Raw genomic sequence first — 20,812 nt, 5'->3', positions numbered from 1 at the left:
GGCAATGAACACTGAAAAAATGGAAAGACCATCATGGAATCTGGTAGATCCACATTGTAAGCAGAAAACAGCTCCCCTGCCACTCAATAAAATTACTCTTCCTTTTGCGGATTGTGTTTTATCATGGCCTTGTCAGTATGGAAGAACAATAGCATATCTACTGAGAGAATTAGACGGGACCCATCTGTATCAAACATAGGGAACACCAGAGCTTACATGTAAGAGAATGTGAAATACAAGTGTCGCTCCATTTCAAGTCTGAAGATCTGCATGCATTTCCCTTTGCTACATCTGAATGGAGAAAAGTTATACTGTGTCGTTCTTTGATATCTTGTGTGGTCCCAAAGAGAATGACTCCACTTGATACAAATTGGGACCTTTGTTCTCATAATACTTACTTGTTGTCGTAACTGGTCCTCGTACCGCTGTCTGGCTAGTTTGTCTTGATATTGGGCTCTCTGGAATACATGAAGAGACACTGACCAATAAGCAAAATGGTGAACTCTCAATATGGACTGATCCAAGGAAACGCCTCAACTTATAACAATGAACATGTACAATAAATATTTTCCCACAACTATATTTCAATCTGCTCGGCTCCCCCTGCTCTACAACATGCTGCCTGCAAATAGGACACTGTGTACAATCTGCTCAGCTCCCCCTGCTCTACAACATGCTGCCTGCAAATAGGACACTGTGTACAATGTGCTTGGCTCCCCATGCGTTACACTGGTTCACTATGTACAATCTACATATCTGCATCTGCTGTATAACATGCTGCCTTCAGATAGGACAGAATGGGCCAAATTTATTAAAGCCCCTGCACCAGTTTTCTCTATGACTTTGTACATTCTTTTCAGACTGCTTGCATATGTATTTCACAGTTGCACTACAATGCTCCGAAATGAGCGTCCTGGTGCACGGCCAGACCATGCGCCACATTTATCATGCAAAGCCCCCCCCCCCCTCATGTTAAAGGTGCACCACATGAAAAAAAAAAGTGGTGCACTCTGTTGGGCCAGTGCCAGGAGAGCCAGAAATCCTGAATCTGGTACACCCTGCACTATACATAGTGCACTTTGCACTGTTTTTAGTACATGTGAGCCAATGTGCTCAGCTGTACCTGCTCTATAACATGCTCTGCAGATAGGATAGTATGTTATATCTGCTCTTTAAAACTCTCTGCATATAGAATAGTATTTTTAATGCAAGTTTAGTTTAAATTGCAGATACCACAGTGAATAGTGACCTGGGACCCGAAAGCACTCACATGCCTGCTCCACCACCATCACCAAGCACGACCAAAATGTCACACCTATTCAAATTAATTTTGGATTATGTACACCTTGTCTCAATTAGTCCACCTAATTTGACTCCTAAAATAGACAAATCCTTATTTCTCTACTCCACCCTTTGAAGACAGGGAACACATTTAAGGCTCAGAAGCCAATTAAACAAGGCATAAAAGAGGCGTTAGATGTTACTGAATATACTACTGACCCCTTTGGAAGTGTATGGATAGGAAGACTTTGATCATGAACCCACCGCTTGATTTTGCTTTGTCTCCTCATTTAGTGTTTTCCTGCGCTCTTCGCCCTGAACACGGATCTGCTCGCTTTTCAGCTGTTCTACGGCGGCTTCGTATTCCTAAAACGGAAATAAATAAAACAAACGTGGAGAGCCGTGGTTAGAGGTCTGTGCTCTTGGCTATTTAGACACGTAGGTCCAAGTGGATGTTTGGGTGTCCTGTATCTACTTACATGACATTACATTACAAGAGAATTTCCAGTACTATACAGGGGATAGCATCCGAAACTATGTAATCCAGTTGTCACATACATCTTTAAAGAGACTTTTCCAGTTTTAATGGACTAACAACAGACAGATTTAAAAAAAAAAAATTCTCCCATGTCCCTGATGTCATAAAACTAATCTCCCAAATGGTAGCGTTTTATTTTCATAATGGTTAACCACAATATATGGCTAAGATTAATTTTTTTTTTTTTATAAAAGTAAAAGTGTTTTCCTAAATTAAAACTTATCCATAGAATAGGCTGGTGGAGATCCGAACCCCAGTACAGCACCGATCCTGTCCTTGGGATCTGATAACCAAAGAATTGAATGGGAAGCGGAGAACAGCCTATGTACGAGGCTGCTGAACCCTCACGAACCCGATATTGGAAAACTATCCTTAAGAGAGATGCCTCACAAAGCAGGCAATGTACTTGTTGTACCTTCCATTACAAGGTTACATATAGTATGTATATAGCAGGGCCCTGTATGGTCACGCACCCCAAGCTTGATTACAGGGTACAAACCATAGCCGGGTGTGGTACTGTTTTTGGAATAAAGCAGCCATGTATTTCAACTTCTGGACAACCCATTTTTAAGATAACACTTTAATGATTTACTGTAGTGGAATATTTTATTCTCTGATCATTGTTTTGTCTGCGGCTAATATTTTTCAGCAGTTATTGTATACTGCTCCTTATTTATGGTTTTTGCTTTTTTTTGGGTGGTGCAGTGTTAATACATTTCTAGGCCTCTATTACGGTGAAGTGCTGTGTATCCTTTGTAGTCGCCTACATCACGGAGAGGGAGAGGAGTCCGTCTGTTTCAGGTCACAGTTTTATTCTTTACAACTTACTGGTGAACAGTCATAATCTTATACAATGGAGCACATTTCAAGGCAACATTTCTGACTTACCTTAAGTTTGGCCTGCTGCTCCAGATGAAGAGTCTCTTCTTGCATCTTTGCAAGGTTAAGGGCTTCTTTGGCATGTCCTGAAAAATGAAAACAAGAAAATAAAGGTGAAGAAAGAGATTATTTGCGAAATACAAAGACACATAGGTTCCTCATTGCTGCATTGCAAAAGCCATTTTTTGTTACACTGTCGATGTAGCCATATGAGTATTTCTTTTTTGTGAGAGGAAGTGTATTTTTCCATTGGCATCATTTTGGAAGTATATATATAACTTAATAGCATCATTTTAGTAGCTCTTTCTGGGTGGGATAAAATGAATGAACTAAAATCAATTCAGACAGTGATTTTCATTTTAAATATTGTGCTGCTGATCATACATTGCATGTTACACTTCTACAGGTAAGGCTGCATTCACACGACCGTATGAAAATGGCCGTATGTTACCCGTACCATACCATTTTTTACGGGTTACATTAGGCCACATTGATTTCAATGGACGATACGTCCAACCATTTATATTGCAGTTGTTAACACTGTAATGTATACTGGACATATAAAAATATAGAGCATGCCTTATTTTCTTCCGTATTTCAGTTCTGTATGACATTAGAAGTCTATGGTGTCGTATAAATGCAGGTTAAATACATGCTTCATAAGGATGAAAAACTTCACCTATATAAAGGTCTCATACAGGACTGGAGAAATCATGCATTCGTGAGAATGCAGCCCAAGTATGATTTTGGCAATACCTTATTTATAGTTTATGACAATAACCTCTTAATTCAATAGACTGGCATCTATTTCCAATTCCAGGCACTGTAGTAACATACATCTGATACCCAGAGAAACAGCCATCACCATAAAGTATACTTATGGCATGTGTATTAAAAAGAACTCTCCTGTCAAAGTTAATTCATTGAATAATACATGGTGCAGGTTCTGAAGGGAGGAGCAGGACTCATTTTCATTGTATTCCTAGAACCTTGCTTAAAGGAAACCTACCACTTGAAGTGGCAGGTATAAGAAGCAAATACCGAGCACCAGCTCTGGGTGAGCTGGTGCCGGAGCTTATTTTTGTTAGTGTTTTAAACCGCTGTATCGCGGTTTAAAACACTTTTTAAACTTTATAGCCGAAGCTGCTTCGGCGCAGGGAGGTACGCGCTCGGCGCTTACCATGCATGTGGCTACATAGGAAGTGAAGGAGAGCGACGTGCATGGTAAGCGCCAAGCACATACCTCCCTGCGCCGAAGCAGCTTTGGCTATAAAGTTTAAAAAGTGTTTTAAACCGCGATACAGCGGTTTAAAACACTAACAAAAATAAGCTCCGGCACCAGCTCACCCTGAGCTGGTGCTCGGTATTTCCTTCTTACACCTACTACTTCAAGTGGTAGTTTTCCTTTAAACCTAGAGCCATATTCCTCCTTTCTGGCCCTACACAACATATAATTCAATTAATCAGTTTTGACTGGAGTGTTCCTTTAAGTCCCTTCCTGCATTACTGTAACTGTAAACAATGGAGCACGGGGGTTCATATTATTTTTTACACATCAGTGATTTTTCACTGAAGCCATTCTGGCTTATGGACACAATAAGATTGGTTTTCTCTTCTTGGCTTCAGTGATTTTTCACTGATGCCTTGCTGAACCATTCGTTTCAATGGGTTTTTTCACACTTCAGTTTTTTTTCTACTGTTGTGAAACGTGTAGAACCTGTCATTTGCCAATGTCATTGGATCAGTGAAAAAAACTGAAGTGTGAAAAAGCCCATTGAAAAGAATGGGTCAGTAAGGCATCAGTGAAAAGTCAGGAAGAGAAAACCAATCTGTATACTTCCATAAGCTTGGCTTATGTGTGCAAGGCTGTATGTGTCAATAAGGCAAAATCAGATTGGCAGGGGACAACCAGTACCCCAATTTTGGATAATCCTGACCTACTCAAAGCATGCTACAATGTACAAGGCAAAGCATTGTTCTGTTAATCTAACAAAGCAGCAACTGACACTTGGTGTCACTACAGGCTGCCAGACTTACAGCTTTTATGCACTATAATACATTGCAAAAACAATTCTCTGACAGCAAATATAGATATTAAACTAGAACATGAAAATTAACCTTGAACTACTGACTATACAGTGAAGCGTAACAATTCTGTAGCCACCAGGAGTCAACAGCATCACCATCAGGTGACCTACAGTCCACAGACCAAGATGAATGATGCAACAGAGTGCAAATAGTGACTTTAGCACATCAGTGCTGAGCGGTGGATACAGACAAAACAGAGCAAAGCAAGGACATCGCAAAGGACGTGATACATATCAGGACGTGACATTGTGGAGGGTGTTTGTACATGGTGAAAAAACAATTGTAGGTTTCTTTGATGCAGTAGTTGAAGTCAAAATCAATTGTGGATCTTATTGGGTGAGAAAGTACAAGTGTGAATGTAGCCTAAAATTATAATTTCTTTCGGAAAATAAGTAAGTCATCAATGTTTGGGAACAGGTGAGAAACATGGCACAGTAGAGGATGACATATACATGAGGGTATATGCGAGTATGTATACCTGCATTGTGTCGTTTATGTATGTATACAAATATGTCATAGAGCCAAAAGTTCCCAATAAACCGGTATCATCTGGTGGCGAGTTATTATTATGCCGCTCTCCCCTTCCCAATCAGAGATGGAGGTCACACATATTCAAATGACTGTAATCAGTTAAATGTTGCAGGGTGCCAGTTATAGTCAAAAACAGCGACACTCATAGGATGAAGTTAAATTTACGCCTAACTGGGAGTAGCATCATTTCGTAGACTGGGGCACAGCGGATCTAGGGTCATGCTAATAGTGGTGATGCCCAACTTGTACAGGCAGAGGTGCAGTGTCCGATAACCGACATATCACAGTGCTCAGAACACAGTGACAGTAAGTTAGAGGTCAGTGACGAGGTCGCGTCTAGTGGGTCACATTTAAGGGATCCATCATTTGGGGACACTCTAATGATACATGTTACTTGTTACATCATCTAGAATCAAGTGATGGCACAGACTGATCTACCAGGGAAAGCAATGAGCACTACAAGTCCCAGCATGGCCTGCACTTACGTGACTGGTCGAGCTCCCTGGCCGCTTTGGCTGCCCTCTCCAGGCCGGTGGGGTCAAAGTTGCTCCATTTGTCCTTGGGCTTGTTCTTGTCTCCCCCATCTCCGCTGCCTCCAGGAGGTGGCGGGGGCACGGGCAGGCCTGGCACATCTGGGGGCGCAGGTTGCCCCTTGTTGTAGCCGAATAACCAGGACATATTCTACCTACTGCAAGATCACTGATCTCTCCCTCATACACACGTGGGGCTCTACGCGCATGCGCATCAACCTTTACACAAGGTCACTTTCCGCACAACCTGCCTGCTTGTGACGTCACGGGAGACGCCAGGACGCTATTGGTAGAACTGCGGCCGGCATTCGTCTTCCTGTAGAGGGAAAGCGCCGTAGGACAAAAATAGCCCACCCGTGGAAAAGCAAAGTTATGACTTCCGCTTAGCAACGTCTTGTTTGGCTCCTCCCCTAGAAACGTAGGTTAGAAGCAGAGAAGCCACCATGGCTCAGGGAGCGGAGGGAGCGTTCGTCCTGCACGGGAGGAAGGCAGCTCTCAGGTCGGTGGAAGACTCCATAATGAATGCTTAGTTATATAATGCATGTAATACTGGGGGGCGTGTAACCTGTAGCATCCATAGCACTACAAGTACCAGCATGCCCTGAGTGGGGGTTATACAGCTAGTGTTGCATTTTGCATATTTTATGCAAATTTTAAGTATTTTGCATAAAGTGTTTTTCTTCCATAGACTAATATGGTGCATTTGACCTGTAACCTGTGCCCCCACTGGTAGAGCACTAGCTACATGTACAGCATCATCACCCAGACGTGAGCACCGTGTTCATCAGGGCCAGCCAGGGGATGGATGGATAGATAGATAGAAACTTCATTGATTAAATTAATATTGCAAATGCACACCAATTTGACAATCTCCTAGTAAGTATATTACAAACTTCCAGAGATTTTGATGTCATGTCCAGAGAGAGAACGATGGTGGCCATAGATATTGGGCGCTGTTCACATATTGTTACACATATTCCTACATGTACTGTAAATCTATACCCCATCGCAGCTCCTTGTTTCCATTGCAAGGTTGAATCCTGCACAAGTTAAAGGAAATTTTAACATTAAAATCCATCATGATAAACCAGGGACACTTACTCATAGATCCAGGCACCGTGACTGGTAATTTTCTTATATTTGTTATCTATGGTCTCCTTCCTTCTAAAATCAACTTTTACTATTATGTTAATGAGTCAGAATGACTTTGAGCCAATAATGGCTCTGGGAGGCATTATTAGAGCCCCCCATTCTGTAGCTTCACAGGCTGTACAGGAGCACTCCTTCCCCCACTGTATGAGATTACATCAGGCAGAGGGAGGTGCTGAGTAGTAGCAGGGGGGAGACAGTGTAGTGACAGTGTAACAGCCAGGGAAGCAATAGCATGGACCTATCTTCTACAGATTATTTTTTTGCAATGAGTACACAGTTTGCTACTGTATTGTCTATGGATTTACCAAACAGGAAATTCCACACTGTAAGCCTCACGTAATACGCGACGGCTGCAGCTGGCCCTTTAGTCGTCTTCTCCAGTACCATCCTTCTAAGGCCCATTCACACAACTGTATTCAGGGCTGTGAACTGGCCCCACAGTTTGCAGCTAGAGGTCTATTACAGCCGGCCATGGTGTGGTGACCGAGCCAGGCAGCTGATTATATATAGAGCAGGTCCTATCTTTGGACTAGATTGCCGTGCAGGGAGAGGTGAGCAGCGCTCACCCCTCCCCTCCCCTTCTCCTTCTGTTCCTGTGCTTTGTCCAGTTGAAGCACAAAGTTATGTACATCAAGTGTACACTTGGGGAATGCAAATGTTCAAGATTCAAGTACTTACATTTGCAGGCTAAGATGGGACTGGGCTAAAAATCCATCCAAAATAGACAAAAAAAAAATTATCAGCATTCCAAGGCCAAAAGGAAAGTGGAAAACGTTGTGGTCTCCATTCTATACGCTGAAACATATGGAATAAAGAACAACGCGTTTTCTACTTTTCTACTTTACTATTTGTCTTCGACAAATTAAGAAGCATTTTATCACATTTATTTCTCTCTCTCTCTCTTTATAAATATATCGTATGTATTTATCTATCTCACTCTCTCTTGTATCTTTCTCTCTCTTTTTCTTGTATTTATCACTCTTACTTGTATCCATCTCTCTCCCTTCTGTCTCTCATATCTATATGTCGTAACTATTGATCTGCCTCTAAAGTTCTCCTTTTTTCACCATACTACTGGGGTGCTGCCTTTTTGTGGATATTACTTCTTTCTATCTCAAATCAACCTCTCTCATATCTATCTATCTTCATTCTCCTCTTTCTATTCCTCTGACTTTCTACTGATATCAAATATATTTTCTCATATGATTCTCCTTCAGTGTTGCTGCAGACAGGAGTCTTCTGGCTCCTCTTTTGCTGCAGTGTCCCAGAGCTACTTCCATAATGTCAGTCACAATGTATTGTATGAATGGGGGATTCTCTGTAGGAGCGCTTGCTGTCATGGAAACCTTTGGAGCCATCCTACAGATCCTCCATAACTCCACCAGTAAAAGAGATGTGTCAGGCCCTGGATCCTCAATAATAACACAAACACATGATGATTATACGGCGCTACATCCAGCGATGGACAAACTGCAGCATTTTAATTCATAGTTCATAGCGGTTTAATCTGGTCCCATAATGTGGGTCAAAGATTTAGACCTAACGCAATAAATCGTAATAACCAACTATATTTTAAAGGGGTTATCCGTCTGATAAAAAAAAAAAATTAGAACGGCTTCTAATTTTTTTTTTATCAGACGGGGAGGACTGATGGGGAGGACTTTTCTTAAAAAAAAAATAAACCTGTAAATAAATAAAGGGCTTAAAGTGAACATCTGTGGTGGTTAACACTGTTGTAAGAGTTGGTGTCAACACTTGCTGTCTCCTTGTCCAGTAAATGAGACTTAAACAGGCCTTAAAAATGCCTTCCCCAGTTTCCATGGATGTTCCATTGCTTTTATGTGCTTTTTGTGACTGCCCAGTTAGTATCTTGTGAATAATTTAAAGGTCTTTACCTACACGGAGCAATAGCCCTCAGCTCGTAGTTCACAGATATATTTGTGACTATAGTTTAGTTACAGTGAGTAACCGAAACACCATCTAAATGCCTGTTTTGGTTTTCACTCCTCCTCACATTGATCAGCAGGTTTCAATAAGACTGGTAAGATGTAAAGGTCTACAATAACCTCTGGGTGCTAACATTTATATGGTTGCAAAATATAATGACTATAAATTCTTGTTCTCAGCTTTTGCCTACGCTACATTGTCCTAAAGCAGCATAACCTTTCAATTTTTAGAGAAAAGCCATATGAATTCCTCAGCAATACTCAAAAGACCACAAGCACCCATAATCTTAGCTTCCAAGGTTCTTCAAACAACCATAGATCGCATGGCAGCCAAGCTGGAGGACGTGCTTTTCTCAATGAAACAAACGGTAGGCGCTATAATATATTGCCCATTTCCCTAGAACTTTCTTTTATCATTCATATTGTACTATAAAGTATATGTAGTATATTCTTCATACATATGTGGTGCTTCAAGATGATCATGTAGATGTCCTTTTAGCTGTCTGTAGATGTAGCCTGACAAATAAAAGTGAAACCTTGGTTGGTTAGGCAAAATGGAAATGTAATATGTTTGTAATGTTTCTAACCAAACACCCTGCATTAACACTAGGTAATGTACTGTCAGCATATGCCAAAGAGAATCTGACCATTGATGACCTGGAGAAGAACTTGAGGAAACTCAAGGTGCAGGTGGATAGTTTGGCTTCTAGTCTAAATTTTGAAAGCAAAAGATCCAACTCCGGTATTTATGATTGGCCAAAGACAAGGGATGACTCCTTGTATAACGACGTCTGTGATCCCAGTCTAGACTCTGACTGGTTTTCAACATCAGTCCATCTCAACAAGCCACCATTGTTTTCTGCTGTACAGAGTTCTGGGCTACCAACATTTTCAAAGTTCTCCATTGGCCACCAACCTGTCGGCAGTAGGTTTACAGAGATGAATTCCACATCTTCATCTTTGACCCCTGCAGACATTGCTTACAGAGAATCCATTCCTGTGCAGCTCGGGGCTCCTCATGTTGTTGGAGTCAAATCCTTGTTACCACCAAAGATTGCTGTACGTTCTCGTTCTCCAGAAAGAACTAGAGTCCCTACAATAAGAGGAAGATCTCAGTCCCTTGACCGTTCTCACTCGTTTTCTCCGGCATCTAAGAAAGCCAGATGGCTCCGATCACGTTCCCAATCACCAAAACCCATCTGGAGGCCAAATTCTGCCAAAGCCAATGCCTGTGCTCAACCTCCACCAAGGCTGAAATCCAGTGGCAAGACGTCCTCTTCCAACAGACAGTCGCGCTCACGCTTCTACCGACCAGGAGCTTTGGTGACAAGATCCTTTACTCCACCAAGGAAGATCAAAAGCAGTCTGAACTATTCATGGTCTCCTTACAGCATCCCATCATCTGCAATTTCTGCACCAACTGCAGAGGAGATCAGTGAAAGGTACTCATTTTTTTCCCATTTCTTGATTATTTTAGAAATATTTATAGGTATAATGCACAAGATTACCGGCCAATCTAGATTGGGCTTATAGTTTCTTAGATTTTTAGATATATATAGAGAAAAGATAATCACACTGTCCTCCTAGCAGGCAGATATGGTTCTGCCACTAGCTGCCAGTGTTATGCTGAGGCATCATGGAATTGATAACACATTATACAAACTACATCCTTTTCCTTCTCAGTGCAGTGGCTGAACCAAGTCAATGTAGCTTAGCTTTCTCTATTGAAATGACCACTACATTGAGAACGAAGCGGTCTGCTCTCTGTTCCAATCTATATTTTCAGCTGTTGCGAACAGATTATCAGTGGGAAATTATCTGATATTGGCGATTTGGTCTATTAACATGTTAAGTGCAGTTTACACTTCAGATATAAACAACTTCCGTCAAAAAAATAAGTTAACGATGGAAGACTAACGCATCAGTTAAAATGTCCATTAACCTCAGACCCTTTGGCTTTGAAAGGAAGATTTGACGGAAAACCACAGAACTAGTTTTTTTCATTCTGAAATAATGTAAAACCAAACGGGAGTGGTACAATCTAACTGAAGCCAAGTATTTCTGTATATACTCGATTATAAGGCCTGTAATGAATGTTGACTTTGTTGTGTTAGATTCTTGAATACGCTGACAGGGGCAGATGTGGGGATTTCGGTAGTAGAAGCCTCCCCCTATCAGCAGGAACTCGCACGTTTGAGACTGGAGCGCCTCCGGGTGGAGGAGGAATTGTTGCTGGAGATTAAAAGGCAGCAAGAGTTGGAAAGAACCCGAGGACCGAAGCCAAAGTGGTGAGAGTCTTTATTCCTCATGTCTTAAAGGGACTTTGAACCTATTCTGAAGAATGGAGAAAATGTTATAGAATTTAGTATCTAGTGAAAATTGCCATTAAAGAGCATGACGGCTCCAAAAAACTTTCCAAGCCAATAAACTGTGGGGATATTTATAGGATCAAAAAGATACCTCTAATGGCCCCAAGATAAAAATACTCCTCTCTTATATCAGTTTGTAAGTGCAGCGGATGCCAAACAGGCATGAATTCGCTTTAGGCGGCATTACCTGGGGCACGCTGGACTCTTTTTATGTTTCTGTAGACTAATCTAGCAAACCATTGGTGAACTTATAGGCTGATAGTCATAAAAAGATCTTTAAGTTGCTTCATTAGTATGATTCTGCTTCAATTAAAGGCCCTAATACACAGCACTTACTATTTTGGGACGCATTTTGGATATATATGTATACATACATATTAAAGGAGACCTGCCATGGTGAAAATATCTGCAGCAGAAAGTTATAGAGCAAGAGCTTAGCAGATTGTATAAATTGACGTATCCGCAGGCAACATGTTATAGAGAAGGAGGACCTGAGCAGATTGTACATAGTGTCCTATCTGCAGGCAGCATGTTATAGAACAGGAAGATCTGAGTAGATTGTACATAGTATCCTATCTGCAGACGGCATATTGTAGAACAGAAAGAGATGCTGCATAGTTTCTTATCTGCGGACAGTTGTTATAGAGCAGGAGAAGCTGAAAAGATTGTACATAGTTTCCTATCTGCAGGTAGCATGTTATAGAGCAAAAGGAGCTGAATAAATAGACACAGTTTTGTTAGAAAAGATGCAATACAACTCACATATTTAATTTATTGATTACAGTCCCTTCTCCCTTCACTGGAGTCCAGTGGGAGGTTTCTTTCAGAAAATATCAGCCTTCCCTGTATAAATGTGCAGACATTCATAGTTGTCAATCACTGATTAGCACTGCCCACTGGACTCTTGGGGACAGAGAGTTCTACATTTATTTTACTAAATTATTATATGTAAAGCCTGTTTTATATAAGCAGATCTTGTATGCCAGGAGCCACCCACATTATGCCGCTGACTGCAGCACCTACATCCCCATTACTTATGACGAGAATGCAAGATCATCTCTGTCCTGGTGATGGCTCCTTGTCATAGTTAATTTTCCGCCGAGCTGACAGTCCTCATTTTACCTCGCAGGTACGAGATGAAGAACTCGCAGTTCCATTATGAAGCTCGCAAGAACAATGAGCTCCTGAAGAGCAGCAAGGATTACCAGTCAATCTTCAATTACCGTCAGGATCTCGCCGCCTCATCCAAGGATTTTCAGGAGCACTTTAAGAACACACACTTGGAGCCGGTATAAGTTGAACCTCTTCCTACGGAATATGATGTGTTTCCGCTTCCTGCGCCTGTGTACAGTTCTATGGGTGGTATTAAGATAGTGTGAAAATATTTAAAGGTGTGAATCATAAAAAGGGTTTGGAAGAACCGTGTGCTGCTGCGTATGGGGAAAGTACATGGCGTGCTATGTCAGGGAGATGGGGACGTGTTCTAACTCAGGGGTGTGTGTGTGTATCTAGTGCTGTGAGTTTGCTAGAATTTTCTGAAATTTAACCTGCGCATTTCATAGTGTGGTTTAGCACTTACCGATTATGTAGCTTTATTTATTTCAACCCAGGTTTGATATAAATCATTCAACAAAAGTGGATATCTCAGGATAGTGCTGTGATACGTCATAAATGTCTCACTGCTATAACCCTCACCGATCATTGACATTTAGAAAGCCTAGTACCATTTTAATTGACCATAACTGGCCTTGGGGCCTCCATATGAAGTTGCCCTAATCACACAAAGTGCCCCAACGCTTTCCTGGTGCTATTAGCACTTTTTTCTAGTGATAAACAAGGGTTACAGCATTCAGGTCATAGGTGATGTGTCCCAGCAGTATGTCCCAATATCTGTGCTTAGACTAAAAAGGGTATCTAGGGGCTTATTGGAAAAACACTGGAGGTTGGGGTGAAAAAAAAACCTCCCCCAGCTCCCTGTTACCGCAGCATGGCCCTAAATCTATCTACACCCTTACCTGTATCACAAGTCTGTCATTGCCTCCATGGCCAGTCAGTAGGCATTTGAATAAGAGCAGTTGCATATATGACCAGTGAGCTCAATGATTGGACACAGTGATCCCAGTAGTCCAAGCACTTCCATTCCAACCAGAACTGGAAAGCCAAAGGAGGGTGAGTGTGTTTTATTTTAGACCAGTCTGCCAGAAGTTTTCCAGTAAGCTCAGAAAACCCTTTTTAAAGGGGTTGGAAACATATGAGAAAGTTCACCAGGGTAAGTATAATCATACAGTACCCATATGGTACTCGCTTTGCCAAACTTTTCTCTTTTGCCTCAAGGAGACGTGAGACAAGTGACCTCCAGACTTCCAGTGCGTCAGTGGCCAGGGCGCTCCTTGATAAAGGCACATATTCTGTAAACTCCACTGCCATGTCACTGGGGCGGGTCACATGGCCCAAAGATCCTCTGGGCCAAAGAACAAAGTTTATAAGATTAAGTACAACAAAGCTGACCATATAGGGTCTTGTGGCCATCCCTTTTGAGATCTTACCTCTGCAAAAAGGCAAAAATGTCCATACCACTTCTCCATCTGTGTGACTGAGCTAATGAATTGAAAATACCCCCATTAAACTACCAGTTCCTTTTTTATATGAAACCCATTTACCTATAAAAAAACTATTCTGCCAAAGTCTTGTTAAAATGAACAGAAAAGAGTCATTTTCTGCCTGAGGTGAATCTTGTTTGGAGACTCTCCCCTCTGCAGCCTCTAAAAGTGACTCATCTCTGCTCATTTTTCACGTGACTTTGTAGGAGATTATTTATAGGTAAATAGTGGATTTCATATACTCTACCGGGCCCCTTTAAAGAGGTTGTCTTATGGCTGGAAAACACTGCTGTATGTTGATGCTGAGGAGCAATCTCCCATCCCCAGTCTAGAGAAATAATATCTAATATCTGTAATTTGTAGGCTTCTAGATAGTTTACCCATAAGCACTCGTAGCATAGATCCTCCTGGCACTGCTGATTTAACACTGTTTTTTATTGAGACTTCATTAAGCCACTAAATAGGCAATCATGAATTATCTACATAGATGAATGTACATATAGATGTACATGATTTTTTTGTTTAGTATGTTGTATACTGTATATATGGATTTGAGGAAAAATCCATTCCAATCCATTCTATCCTGACAGTTGTCCCTTTAATTCCTGATTGATGTTGGTGCTGTGTCTGTATAACTGTATCCATTCTTCTATCAATCTTCTCATAAATAAATTAACATTCAACAAAAATCCTCGGCCTAGTTATGGTGATTATTTGACAAAGAGGTGTGTCTTACAGCAAAACTGTATCTGGCTTCCCACTAAGGCCAGTTTCACACAAATTGCATATTTTACTTGATATTCCGTATCAGTATTTGTAAGCCAAACCCTGGAGTGGAAAGGGCACAGAAAAAGATGTGCACCTCCCCCCTTCTTTGGATGTACAAGAACTGATTCAAAACTGTGCTCTTTGCTGGCATCTATCTCCTGCTCTTCTTGCCTGTAGCCGCAGACAGTGTGATAGATCACACTGCATGTACACAGCAGCTTCTTTCACACTGTCTGAGTGGACACTGTCAGAAAAGATTATCATAAAACATGCCCCTCCTCTGCTTCAGCACCTCCTCTCTGACAGTAGAAAGGATTGCAATGGTAAGATGATATCTTGGCAACTGTGGGGCTAGAAAGAAAATTCACTGACACCAAAACTATGAACCAGCCCCCACTGCATGGTATATTAATCTCCACAAGTGTGTCATCCTCTTTAAAGACCCCCAGGGATCTGTTATGACCTTATGGTTGCCTACATTGGGGAAAAGTAAAAATAACGACAATTTAAAAACCCAATATATCAGAAAAGAATGATGTTAGCACATCACCCACCCACTCACGTCACAGACTATATTTTATTTTTTACAATTTACTGGACACATTTTGAATACATTTTCCCAGATATAAATATAAAAAATTAAAAATGACCTTAAAAAACCCTTATACAGTGCCTTGCGAAAGTATTCCGCCCCCTTGAACTTTTCTACCTTTTTCAACGTTTCAGGCTTCAGACAAAGATATAAAATTGTAATTTTTTGGTAAACACAACAAGTGGTACAGAATTGTAAAGTGGAACGAAATTTATTTGATATTTTAAAATTTTGCAAAAAATAATAAACTGAAAAGTGGGTTTGCAATATTATTTGTCCCCCTTAATACCTTGTAGCGCCGTCTTTTACTGCGGTTACAGCTGCAAGACGCTTGGGGTATCTATCAGGTCTCTATCAGTTTTGCACATCGAGAGACTGAAACTCTTACCCATTCTTCCATGGAAAACATCTTTCCACAGATTCTCCATTGGATTCAGGTCTGGACTGTGACTTGGCCGTCCTAACACCTGGATCCGTTTATTTGAGAACCTTCCGTTGTAGATTTTGCTTTATGTTTGAGATCATTGTCTTGTTGGAGGATTGCGTCAAACATATCATTTGGCATTGTGGGCAAAAAGTTTGATTTTGGTTTCATCTGACCAGAGCACCTTCTTCCACATGTTTGGTGTCTGGTGGCTTGTGGCAAATTTTAAACAAGACTTTTTATGGATATCTTTGAGAAATGTCTCTTCTTGCCACTCTCCTATAAAGGCCAAGTAGGTGCAGTGTACGACTAATTGTTGTCCTAATTGGGACCTCTCTGGACAGACTCTCCCACCTCAGCTCTAGATCTCTGCACTTCATCCAGAGGGATCATGGGTCTCTTGGCTGCGTCTCTGATCAGTCTTCTCCTTGTTTGAGATGAAAGTTTAGAGGGACAGCCGGGTCTTGGTAGATTAGCAGTGGTCTGATACTCTTTCCATTTCTATATGATCGCTTGCACAGTGCTCCTTGAGATGTTTAAAGTTTGTGAAATCTTTTCGTATCCAAATTGGACTTCAAACTTCTCCACAACAGGATCCCGGACCTGCCTGGTGTGTTCCTTGGTCTTCATGATGCAGAAACCGAGAGACTATCACTGAGCATGTGTATTTATACAGAGACTTGATTACACACAAGTGGATTATATTTATCATCAATCATTTAGGACAACATTGGATCATTGAGGGTGCGTTCACACGATGCGTAATGTCACGTTTTTTTACATGTTTTTGACGCATTCCAAAGGCTCCAGCCTGGATCACATGCTTAGGTAACATTGCGTTTTTATTGCATTTGCTAAATTGCAATGTTACTTCAGCTTGTGATCAACTTTAAAGCCTTTGGAATACGACAAAAAACTTGACGCAACACATCGTGTGAAAGCACCCTCAGAGTTAATTTGCTGCACTGAAAGTAAAGGGGCCAAATAATATTGCACACACCACTTTTCAGGTCCTTTTTTTTTTTTTTACAAAAGTTTAAAATATCCAATAAATTTCATTCCACTTCACAACTGTGTAAAAAAGTTCAAGGGGGCTGAATACTTTTGCAAAGCGCTGTATATCTCTTAGAAACCACAAAAAAGGAAAAGGTGTTCTAAGTTGAAAACTACATGTACCAAAAATAAAAATGTGCTTCGTCAACAACAGGTTATAGCACATATATCTTTATAAAAAGTTTAGCATATGATTAGACCCATAAAACCTGTATTTATATTCTGTTAGGGGAAAGTGATCTGCAGCCTGTAGTGGTTACTTTTCCTACAGGTTTTAAACATTTTCCGTCTGTTAAAAAAAAAAAAATATATATATACCTGGTATAATAAAGGGATGGATAGGAGGGGGATGCTGCTGCAGCTTCTTCTTACTCATTGATTCAGTAAAACAGAGAGTCATAGACTATGACTACTGAATATGTACTTCAAAGCCCCCAGCTCACATGTGGGTAAGGCCTCATTCAGACAGCCGTGTTTGGTCTGTAAAATAAGACGTGTATCTTTTTCAGAAGGAAGACGAGTGATGCTAGGAGCCCCTGTTGGAGTCACTGCTGGACTACTCTCCCATACTGAATACATGATTACAATGTAGAGAAATTGTCTCATGGGGGAACCGCTACTACTATGCTAACATAAGAGGCCTGTAAGCCCCCAGGACCAGGGGTCGCCTACATCTGGTACATAACTGAGCACAACGTTGCTGTTCTTGTCCTGTAATGTTTTATTGTGCAGGAAACAAAAATAAAAGTTAGTATTAAACATAAAATACAGAAATGTCTACAGACTGTCAGGAAGCTGCAGGTAATCTGGTCTCTTGCAGCAGCTCTTCTTCTTTCATCAGGATGACTTTATTAAATATAACACAATATAATTCTAAGATATGTACATCCAGGTCCCCCCATACTGGATAAATAGCTTATAAAGGGGTTTTATTTCTTCAGAACGGCACTCTTGTCTGTGGGCCTTGATAGGTATTCTCTTAGGCCTCACGCACACTACCATGTGCTACCGGAACCCAGGCATAACACACGGTTGGATGGAGGGGGTGGGGGGTGACCGCTCCTCACCCCTCCCCTCTCTATAGACTCAGTCACAGTGTGGTGAGACACAATAGCCCACATTTATTAAAGTGTTTGTGGCAGTTTTCTGACTTTGCACTAGAAAGAAGGTGCAAACTCCTTTTACATGTATTTACAAAGTGTCGTGGCTGCTCTGTGTCCAACAAGACAGAAAAAATGTGCACCTAAAGGAGCTGTTACTGCTTAGTCCAAATTTGCGCCACATTTATTACTGACATGCCCCACAATTCTGCAGTGGGAACAAAGTGCACCAAAAAACACTTCCAGAGCAGTGCAGGGGGCGCCAGATACTGCACTAGTTTTCATAAGTGTGGACCATTGTGCTCACTGCACTGTGACCAGGTGCCATAGACCCCTATTGAGGCCATGATCTGGTGTAGTCAGATTGTGTCCATGATTACGGTCGTGTGCATGAAGCCAAAGGGAACCTGTCACATGGAAAATGTGGACTGATCATTGTGTTATAGAAGGCGCTGTGTTATGTGGGAGACCTGTATTTTATATGATCATGTCATGTTATAAATGGATAAATGACAAATCTTTTCAAAAATATAAATCAATGTGTCCGATCTACCCTTGTTCTATCACATCCTGCAGCAGATGGGACACTGTGTACTATTTGCTCAGCTGGCCCAAATATACAACATTTTGTTTGCCGAAAGGACACTGTACAATCTTCTCAGCTCCTACTGCTCTATAACATGTTACCTGCAGACAGGACAGTGTCCTATCGACTCAGCTCCTCCTGCTCTTTAACATTCTGCTTGCAAACAAGACAGTATGCACAATCTGCTCAGCTCCTCCAAATGTCTGACATGCTACCTGCAGACAGGACCCTGTACAATCTGTGCAGCTGCTCCTGGTCTAGAACATACTGCCTGTAGATAAGACACTATACGACTCATAAAACTTCTGCTGCTAGTAGAAAGGGCACTATATACAATATCTTCAGTTCTTCCTGATCTATAACATGCTTCCTCTAGGTAGGACACTATGTACAATCTGCTCAGCTCCTCTTGCTCTATAAAGTGCTTCCTGTAGATAGAACACGATGTACAACCTGCTCCACTCTGCCTCCTCTATAACAGGCTTCTCACAGATAAGAAACTGGGGAGCATGAATTAATCTATCTTTGACAGAATTCTGTAATTTGCACCTGAAATGCACCACATGTTAGAGTTTTAGGGTTTCAGACCATTTTCGGGCAGCTTTGCTTCTTGGTGTATAGCCTAATGAAAAGGGGACATGACAGAAATTTCAGTCATAAACTAGACCAAACAATAGCTGCTCTAAACTATGACTACAAAGTCTTAAGCTACTTCAGATACATCATACAGCAAGATTTATATGGCGCAGAATAAGACTGTGGAGTCTTACTGTGCACTGGTCTATTCACCAACACATTTTATACAGCCCCCTCATTATGTACAAGCTGCTTCTGCTCTATAACATGCCGCCTGCAGATTACACTGCATTTTTCATGTGACAGGTTCCCTTTTAGTGTTCAGCTTTGGCTATGTGGTAGAGAATTTAACATACAGTAAAATAATTGAGACAGAGCAGAAGAGTAGGACATAGTGGTGGCATCCGGTCATTACTAATCTTCAGATCCCTAGAGCCTCCATACTGCTTGTGTAGTTGCTTGCCTGCAGATGCATTCAAATGTAGACATTGCACATGTTAAGCACGACCCATTCGCCACACCAGTCCTTAACATGTCTATGACTAGAAGGTAACATATGTGTCCTAGCACCAGTGCTAAAGCAAGTTATATCATTTATTTATGTAGCTGTAGATGAAATGTTTAGATTCTGCATCTTGTATCTGACATGATCAACTTTCACAGCATCCTTTACTAGGACATGGTATTACTGTGACAGTGACGTGACCGTAATGGTTTATTGCTGGGGACATTACAGCCGTCATATACAATTTTTATTCCTATGGCGAAACATTAATGTTATGTATAGGAAACACACCTTCATCACTTTAAGGCCTCGTCTTGGTTGAAGAACATTAAATACACCAATACATCTGTATATTAGTGCAAAATGAGTGATTTACGGCTTATATCCCTGATCTGGATGATGTAAAAAGAAAACTAGGCCAAGATCCAGAAGACATTGCACCACCTTACTTTACTACCAAGACAAAACGTGATCTTGGTTAAAGACTGGAGAAAGGGGTGCATATTGGGTGTACTTGGCACCCTCTGGTGTAGTACTTAGCACCCACTGGTGTAGTCTTTTATATTTGCAGAATTAGTTGCATTTCTTTTTGCTCAGGAGTTTTTGTAACAGACCTCCTCCTTTACATCCTAGATCTCTAGGCCCATTCTCATAATGTCCATTATATAATACAACAGGTAATCTTCCATTTTGCATTCAGACTCCTTGATTTTGATAACGATTAAAGGGGTTTTCCAGTCTTTTCCTGTCTTCTCATAACCCCATCGATCAGCTTATTCAAAGACCCTCTTTAACGTTTACCGAGCACCACTCAATGCTCTTTGTTGTAATACCAGACAGTACTTAAGCCAGTGCTAAAATGATGTAGCTGTACCTGGTAAACATTAACGTGGGTGTGATACTCACTTGACTGGAGTCCTAGAAACCCTTCAATAAACTGATCGGAAGAGGTGTTGAGAAAAGGGTCCCCACCATTCTGATATTATCAATATCCTGGAGATGCCCTGCGTTAGAGACCGTGTAAAGTGGTTATGAGAGAAATACACAGGTTCATCATGGTCACTAGATATTTTGTTGACCACAGGGATGTTAAAATATGTTATCCCAAGACAATCTCCTCCTCCACTTCTCAAAGCCTAAATGCCTTCTGCAGAAATATCCAGATTTGAGGGTTTCTCGTCCTGTAGAGCTCGTAGCTCCATTCTTGATGACCTTCGGGGCATCTTATTGACCTTCCTTACTGACTGGAATAGCCATTTGATGATGTTCCTGAAGAGAAAATGAATAGGTTGTC

At 41.2% G+C, this 20,812-nt stretch overlaps 3 protein-coding genes across 3 annotated transcripts in view; 1 reads left to right on the top strand and 2 right to left on the bottom strand.

Moving 5' to 3' along the window:
- The window catches only part of LOC140135057 (ATPase family AAA domain-containing protein 3-B), a 38,342-nt gene extending 32,160 nt beyond the window's left edge, over positions 1-6,182 (bottom strand). Inside the window, exons 1-4 of the mRNA XM_072156052.1 lie at positions 5,803-6,182; positions 2,708-2,784; positions 1,546-1,647; positions 399-458 (exon numbers count right to left, since the gene is read on the bottom strand). Of these exons, the coding sequence (XP_072012153.1) occupies positions 399-458; positions 1,546-1,647; positions 2,708-2,784; positions 5,803-5,995 (432 nt within the window). The 5' untranslated portion in view covers positions 5,996-6,182. The remainder of the gene's footprint in view (positions 1-398; positions 459-1,545; positions 1,648-2,707; positions 2,785-5,802) is intronic.
- On the top strand, positions 6,166-17,398 carry LOC140135058 (uncharacterized). The gene is made up of 6 exons (XM_072156053.1): positions 6,166-6,346; positions 9,177-9,313; positions 9,556-10,387; positions 11,060-11,233; positions 12,444-12,603; positions 17,261-17,398. The coding sequence occupies exons 1-6, from the start codon at positions 6,291-6,293 to the stop codon at positions 17,273-17,275; spliced, it is 1,374 nt and encodes a 457-aa protein (XP_072012154.1). The 5' UTR covers positions 6,166-6,290; the 3' UTR covers positions 17,276-17,398.
- Positions 17,399-17,452: 54 nt separating this feature from the next.
- Positions 17,453-20,812, bottom strand: part of VWA1 (von Willebrand factor A domain containing 1) — a 56,497-nt gene continuing 53,137 nt past the window's right edge. Inside the window, exon 14 of the mRNA XM_072156051.1 lies at positions 17,453-20,787. Coding sequence (XP_072012152.1) covers positions 20,756-20,787 — 32 coding nt within the window. The 3' untranslated portion in view covers positions 17,453-20,755. The remainder of the gene's footprint in view (positions 20,788-20,812) is intronic.

The sequence above is a fragment of the Engystomops pustulosus genome, chromosome 6 (assembly GCF_040894005.1).
Source record: "Engystomops pustulosus chromosome 6, aEngPut4.maternal, whole genome shotgun sequence".
Lineage (NCBI taxonomy): Eukaryota > Metazoa > Chordata > Amphibia > Anura > Leptodactylidae > Engystomops > Engystomops pustulosus.
This window is presented reverse-complemented; position numbering and strand designations above follow the sequence as displayed.

Excerpts from the sequence above, each read along its gene's own strand:
- LOC140135058 (XM_072156053.1), top strand. The coding sequence starts at position 6,291 with ATGGCTCAGGGAGCGGAGGGAGCGTTCGTCCTGCACGGGAGGAAGGCA. Across the intron at positions 10,388-11,059 it reads GCAGAGGAGATCAGTGAAAG|ATTCTTGAATACGCTGACAG; the intron begins GTACTCATTTTT and ends TTGTTGTGTTAG. Across the intron at positions 11,234-12,443 it reads CGAGGACCGAAGCCAAAGTG|GTACGAGATGAAGAACTCGC; the intron begins GTGAGAGTCTTT and ends TTTACCTCGCAG.